We start from the raw sequence: 7,449 nt of genomic DNA on the forward strand, positions 1-7,449 counted from the left end.
GGGGGGAGGGAGGGTGGCTGAACTTTGTCCCAGTTCCTCCTCTAACTTTCTGCCTTCCTTCTTCTTTTTCCTCTGCCTGCTTGTTGTTGCAGCTGAAGGGGACAGCATGTTCAGGACTGCAGCCTCACTGCTGAGTGATATACAACGTCATTCACAAGAATAAACTGTGGAAGATATTTAAAGATCGTTCTCAGTTAATGAAACAAGACACTCTTAAACAGTGGCCGACATTTCTGTCTTTTATTTTTCAAAAAAAAGAAAACGTTCTGGTTCGAGGCTAATTAGTTTGTTCCATCTTTTGTCATGGACAGATGACCTTTGACCTCATTGTTGGTGGTTTGTAATGTTGCTGATCTTGGATAGTTTGAGACGTCCCACAATAATGCAGAGAACGGTTGGTTTAGGACAGGATCTTCCAACATTCAGTGACAGAAGTTGATGTTGTTGAAAACAAGTAAAACATGTACTGCATCAGCTTGCACTGTTTTTTCCCCAAATCCTGACAGCATGCTGCAGACTCTTTCTAGGAATTGCTCACTGGAAATGGTCTCTCACCACACTCACTTGATTTTCTTCTCTTCTTTTGGGGGTAAAACATAACTGGACTGGGTGAATAAAATAAGAGACAAATTGCAGTGGAGACATGACTCTTAATGTCGAGAATTTATGAGATGCAGAGGTTTGCCTTTCTGAAATAGCAGCTGAAAGGTCTTCTGGTGGAAATGTGATATACTCTATACTGTAACTGAGCAAGGACTTATGTCACAGCTACCATTCCTTGTTTGGAGCAGGAAAAAGAGGTGTTACTTGGGGAAGCAAATTAAAGATTGTGTATCTAGATGCTAGAAATATCTTCTCCAGTGTTTCATATATCACCTTCTGGCTTTTTCGAGGTATTTATACAGAAATTAGATATTTTACTCTGACTGGAATGTATCGGTAATACATGAGAGGCACTAACTAGGACTATACACACAGTATTTTGTTTATAGTGGTACTGAGTAATGAGCTCCATGCCAAACTGATTGACATTCAAATCTCAATCTGTAATGAGCCGTGGCTGCCTAGCTATCCATCTAATAGTCTAAATGTGGCTCGTACGTTAGCAGTGCCCTTTTCCTCAGTGGTTGTTGAAGTGCAATACAAAACACGTTGTCATGCTTGTAGATAAGAAGGCATTAGCTAGAAAGCCAACACATCTGACGGTTCAAAATCTGTGGCTCTTTTAGTTTCTGTTGCAGGCTGTAAAGTTCTGTCTATTTAGAAATTCAGCAGGAATCAATACAAAAATCTCCCTTCTGGGTTTGGATCCAGACATGTGATTTACAGAGCAGATCTGTATGCTGTTGCAAATAAAGACATGGGAACTGATGGAGCATTAGTCACTAATAAGAAGCAGCAAACTGCACTAACTGATTAACAGGCTGCTCGTGATCTGCTGGGAGGTGGGTCACCTCAGGGAACCAGAGTCAAGTTGAATTGCGTCAACACACATTCAACATGTCAGGTCTGGTGATGGATGGCTGTGTTTACGTTCCTCTCTCTCTCTCTGTCTCCCTCTCTCTCTCTCTGTCTCTCTCTATGTTTCTGTCTTGCTCGCCCTGTGGAATGTACCCGTATAACTACCAGGCTGTAGCGGGTTTGATGTCTGTATGTGAGTGTCTGCCACACTCAAGTGACTCTCTCGTGTTTGTGTGTGTGTTCCCTCAGGTACATCCAGAGCCTGATGGAGATCTTGGAGTTCCTGGACAAGAACCCCGATGACCAGAGTGTCCTAGAGACGTGAGTGTAAACACACACACAAAAAAAACAAGCAGAGCTGGATAGGATAACTTTCACTTCTTTTCCCTCTAACCTAACCTTCTGCACCTTTCCCTCCTGCGTCCGCCAATGTCCAGGTTTGTGGAGGTCTTGGAGGACATCAGGAACCGGCACAACGAGGTGGTCCCCACCATGGCTCAGGGAATAATTGAGTACAAAGATGCCTTCGGCCAGCAGGATACCGTTACTGACCACAACATCCAGTACTTCCTGGACCGTTTCTACACCAGCCGCATCTCCATCCGTATGCTCATCAACCAGCACAGTGAGCACCCCCCACCCCCCATATGACACTGTCAGATTGTGTCAATATATAGCTCATAAACTACTGCTACTAGCAGCTGTAGGAGGAGTAATTTACTCTTCTTCTCTTGCAGCTCTCGTGTTCAACGGCAACATAAACCCCGCCCATCCCAACACCATTGGCTGCATTGACTCCAAATGTGACGTGACAGAGGTGGCACGAGGTAAGAATAACGGGGAGAGAGAGGCAGTGGTAGTTAGGTTTATATCAGCTGACACAAGTTTGCTCTTAATCCCATTATACTCCCATTACAATCACACTGACCGTCCATCCATGATGATGATCCAGTATAGTATGCAGTATGTAAAACTGGAGAGCAATCAAATTTGCAAAATGCACAAATGCTCTAGAGCCCCCAGATTCACAGTGGAAGCTCCAGATTCAACGCATGTTAGTTGGTTTGTAATTCAATTCTTTGCAAATCTACTTTCCTAATCTGGAAAACACTGCACTCCCTGAATCAGATTTAAAGAGCCACTTGTCAGCTTATTGTCTTGGCCCCCCCAAGGGAAACATTTAGCTGTTGGGTCCTTGTAGACCTCCCACCCACCGTCACCTTTGCATTAGTGTGTGTACTGTCGGAGGAGCAAAAGCCCTCACATCATCAAATCAAGCAGGTTACTGGGACAGAGCTTGGCAGGCTGCTCATCCAGTTTGGGCCAGTTTCAGTGTTTAAACAGAGAGTCAGAGCAGCTGTTTGTGGTTCAACACACTTATCAGCTATAATGTTTATACTGATGATAAGCTTGTATTTATCACATCTGTTCTGTGTCTTTATCTATCGTTATGTCTGTTTTATAATATCCACACAGGGCAAAGAATACAGTTGTTTTTGCTTTCTATCTCTAGATGCCTACGAGAGTGCTAAGTTGCTGTGTGAGCAGTATTACCTCGGAGCACCAGAGCTGGAGCTCAGGCAGATGAATGGTGAGACGCACACAAAGCGCTGCGACGAAACACACACTTGCAGTTTGTTAAAGTGTGTGTGCATTGACGTTTTTTTCCCCCTCCCCTAGCCAACAACATCAGAGAGTCCATCCATATCTCATACATCCCATCTCACCTGTATCACATGCTGTTTGAACTCTTCAAGGTAATAAATAACACTGCACAAAAAAACATTAAATGCTGACTTATTTAGGACTCAAAGTTTAGGACATGGGTGCAAAGACACTTTCTTGTGACTTGCAAAACAGTGACTTGGTCATTTCTATGTGTAAAAATACCCCTCCTAATAATACTTCAGTACCCCCCACCTAAATACTACAGTACCCATTAGCCTGTTGGTATAGAGGAACAACCAACCAGTGTCCCAATTTCAGTGTTAAATCATATTCAAAAGACTTCATATTTGCATTTAGGATCCAAATATTGCACCATGTTTGCTAAAATGATCCTAAATTAATTCATATTCCAGAAGTGAATTTACTGACATTAGCAATTAGCTCAGTGTGGCTTTTTAGAACATGTTGAATTTCCGTCATCTGATATTGGCCTTTTAATAAAATGTAAAAAATGAATGGACCATAATGGCTGCCCAACAGCTCATAAACCCTCATGTTTCCTCTCTGTAGAACGCCATGAGAGCAACTATTGAGACCCATGAGGCCAGCAGGACCCTCCCACCCATCAAAGTCATGGTTGCCCTTGGTGGAGAGGACCTGTCAATCAAGGTGAGTGACAGCTCCGCTCTTAAATCGTCATACGTCTTTGTTTTAAGTTCACTTGCAGCTTCCGCATGAACTGAAACTGTTTCTGACATTGGAGAGTTCTGTGATAGGCCACGTCCTAGACACATGGTTAGTACTAGAGTGGAAACCAAACCAGAAGAAAAGTCAAAGAGATTCTGATTCTTCTGCCCCAGAATGCATTGGCAAACATCCACACGACATTAACTAGGCTTTCTAGCTCGTCACAAGTTGAAAGAACAAGAAAGGTGTTATCTGAATGCCCTCAATTCTCAAACCAAGAATAGAAACAGAGTTGGCTCAACTATAAACTTTTTTACTCCAAAAAACCACAGTAATGCTCCCAGCACTAAAGCTCTACTGAGGTAACACATACGTTATGTATACACTAAGGTGATTATGATGGAAGCTATTAAAAGAAAGAGAGGAATGAATGCTTTCTTTTCATCCACATTCTGAAGTGACGTGTTTTCACCCATTGCCCCGTTGTTCTTGTTACCCTGACTCACCTCTGTTCAGCGGCTTAATTAGGTTACATAAACCCCATAAACCCTCATTATCATCAAAGAATCATCATCCACCCAGATTTAGAGCCCATTCATTGACATCACTAGCTCCTGGCACACCCTGCCTCCACATTTAGAGAGGATTAACTCTTGCTAACCATTGTTTCACACCTTTAAACTTTGCCCTAATGGCCTGCCATAGAAAAACTTTATTAAGGGTGGAGTTGCATACACACAAACACACTTACAGGTCTTCCTGTCTATGGTTTATGCGGCATGGTAACAAAATTGAAGGTATTCTCTCCAAACTGACATCTAACTCTTTCAGACTGTATGTGTTGCGTCCATCTTGGCTGCTGAGCCCTCGCTGCTTAGTTAACCTCTCCACAATCTCCATCTCTCTCCAGATGAGCGACAGAGGAGGCGGCGTTCCCTTCAGGAAGACAGAGCGTCTGTTCAGCTACATGTACTCCACAGCCCCCAGACCCTCCATAGGAGACAGACACAGAGCCCCACTGGTGAGCAATTCACACCCAAACGTGTGTACATTCCAACACAATGCTAATACATGAGAAGAGCTAACATGTCTACGTGTGTATGTGTGTGTGCAGGCAGGGTTTGGCTATGGTCTGCCCATTTCTCGTCTCTACGCACGCTACTTCCAGGGAGACTTACAGCTCTACTCTATGGAGGGTTACGGCACTGACGCTGTCATACAACTGAAGGTAATATATACACATACATACATGAGAACCAAAACATGATGTTAGCCAAATAAAAGTATCCCTATTTATTCTTGGAGTAAGTCATCCCTGCATTAAAATTCTCCGTCTGTACCTAGGCATTGTCCACAGACTCAGTGGAGAGGCTGCCGGTTTTTAACAAGACCGCTTTGCGTCACTACAAGCTGAGTTTGGAGGCAGATGATTGGTGCGTTCCGTCCAGGGAGCCGCTGGACCTGGCCATCTACCGCGCCGCCAAGTGATTGAGTCATGACCTGACATGACTTTTGACACAAACTCCTACAAGCTGACCATAAAATGTCCTTTAAAAGCAGGGCATTGTGGGACCAGAACTATTACGGCGATGAAAGTGACCAATTGTGGCCAAAGAGATCAAAGAGAAGGCCGAGCATCGGCGTCCCAGTTGGCTGGGAACTTCCTTGATTGGAGCGAGCGCCTTCTTCCTGTATCTCCTCCTGCTTTCTTTACATGTGTGCTATAGATCAACGGAGAGAAGAACAAGGTTGACATTGTGAGTCAAGATGGCGGACAGTCAAAGATGCAGCGGTAGAAATTCAGAAAGAGAGAAAGAGAGCGAGATGGAGAAGTAAATTGAACGGATGGTAGCCCTAAAAAAAAAAAAGGACAAATATGGATAATCAATATTGGGCTTACATTTATTGATGAATTGCTGGTAAGTCACATCTGATGAGTTCACTATTATCTGTACCTGTTCAACGAACAAATGTATCAGGATACTATCTGTACTCAGAATGGGCGGGGCTTAAACCAGACAGGCAGAAGTGGGCGGGACTAACTGGAAGTTGTTGAAAATGGCTGAAAATGATATGGGATCATCAGAAGTTGCTATATTTATTAGAAGATTATTTACAGAACTGCCTCAGAGTTAAGCTTCACAGCAATGTTTTTAATCAATTGATTTAAAAAAAAAAAGTTGCTATAGTTACAAGTCCAGATGTTGACCCTTTTTTCTCGTGGTACTGGTAAAAAGTACTTTATCTGTACCAGATACTCATTTCAACTAAGCACTTGCTCAACAATAATGACAATGGGTTTGAGCTAATGTTAGCTTCGCAGACTAGCTGCTTCATAACCCCGAATGCTGGACATCTAGATTCAGAACTTTTAATAGTTCAACCAGGAGATTCCAACAGCTGCCAGCTCTCTGTCATTTACAATCAACATGAGCTAGCCTATAGTTAGCAGCTAATTGTCTGTTTCTTAAGACAATGCTAAAGTAAGCTGTGTTAAAATTGTGGCTGTCACGCTAAGAAAATTGTGAATTCGACTTCAGCCCTGAAGGCTGTGAAGAGACTGTTTCATTTTATAAACAGTTAACGTGTGACCGTTTCAACCCATGTCAACATTTGGTTCGAAGCCGCTGATTTGGAACAAAACTATCAAAGAAACACAAGTTCTAGCTAATTGGCTAATGTACAAAGATGTTGAGGTACTTTTGTCTTTTTACGGCGTCCGTTTCCTTTGAGCCTACATCATTGCTAGTAGTAATAACAGCTGACTGATCCAAGCAGCAGTACGACGTTGAGAAGAAGGGAAGAGGATCGTAGAATGTTTTGAGAGTATTTAGCTAAGTCTAGAACAAAATGTCTTCCAGCTTGATATTATTCCAACGCTAACCTCACATGGAAACACATTTCACACAAATGCTAGCAACCATTTTTGCTATTTGTATTTTTTAGTGTTTATCAGGTCTTTAAGGTTTCGAAATGCCAGCGGAAGGTTTTCCTCAATAAGTGCATGACGTTGACTGAGAAGTGTGTTTTTTCTTTTGCTGCAAGAATCAGAACATTTCCTTTCTATGCAAATGTGTTTGTTGTTTTACTTTTTGTCTTGAACAAACTGTAAGTGAATATTCTCTTAAATTCCTGCGTTGTGGCCTAATTTAAGATGCAGAACAAACATGTTCAGCTGCTCGGTTACTGACAATGAACAAGGATTAAGGATTATTTGGTTAGAGTTTAGCAGGTACTGTAACACTGTCAAAGAGTCATGTAAACTTGTCGTCTATTGACAGTTCTAGTTATCCATTAATTTGCTGTGGAAGATTGAGTGTGGAAGCTTGTGGAAGACCTGCAATGGGTCCAAACTGCGATAACTGCCTGTTATTCTGCATATTGTGATTCACTGTGTGTATGTGTGACCCAGACACTGTGTTACTGTGTCATTTGAAGTGCCCGTATTCTATTGTATATTTGAAGTGAACTGTTCATATTGAAGGACATCTATTTTTTATAAAGAAAAGTTTTGAAATTAAATAAAAACAAACTTGAAATGAATTTAACTTATGTCCTTATTATAATAATTATGATTATTATTATCATTATTATTATTATATCATTATTATATATATTAAAATTTCATGTAAC

General features: G+C 41.9%; 1 protein-coding gene across 1 annotated transcript in view; it reads left to right on the top strand.

The window, feature by feature from the left end:
* The window catches only part of LOC118323244 (pyruvate dehydrogenase (acetyl-transferring) kinase isozyme 2, mitochondrial-like), a 9,559-nt gene extending 2,200 nt beyond the window's left edge, over positions 1–7,359 (top strand). Inside the window, exons 3-11 of the mRNA XM_035655187.1 lie at positions 1,711–1,782; positions 1,899–2,086; positions 2,199–2,288; positions 2,975–3,052; positions 3,142–3,218; positions 3,700–3,798; positions 4,727–4,837; positions 4,931–5,044; positions 5,161–7,359. Coding sequence (XP_035511080.1) covers positions 1,711–1,782; positions 1,899–2,086; positions 2,199–2,288; positions 2,975–3,052; positions 3,142–3,218; positions 3,700–3,798; positions 4,727–4,837; positions 4,931–5,044; positions 5,161–5,304 — 973 coding nt within the window. The 3' untranslated portion in view covers positions 5,305–7,359. The remainder of the gene's footprint in view (positions 1–1,710; positions 1,783–1,898; positions 2,087–2,198; positions 2,289–2,974; positions 3,053–3,141; positions 3,219–3,699; positions 3,799–4,726; positions 4,838–4,930; positions 5,045–5,160) is intronic.
* Positions 7,360–7,449: the final 90 nt, after the last annotated feature.

Source organism: Morone saxatilis, unplaced genomic scaffold (genome assembly GCF_004916995.1).
Source record: "Morone saxatilis isolate NCDOM2014 unplaced genomic scaffold, NCSU_SB_2.0 Contig14, whole genome shotgun sequence".
In the NCBI taxonomy this organism is placed as follows: Eukaryota; Metazoa; Chordata; class Actinopteri; family Moronidae; genus Morone; species Morone saxatilis.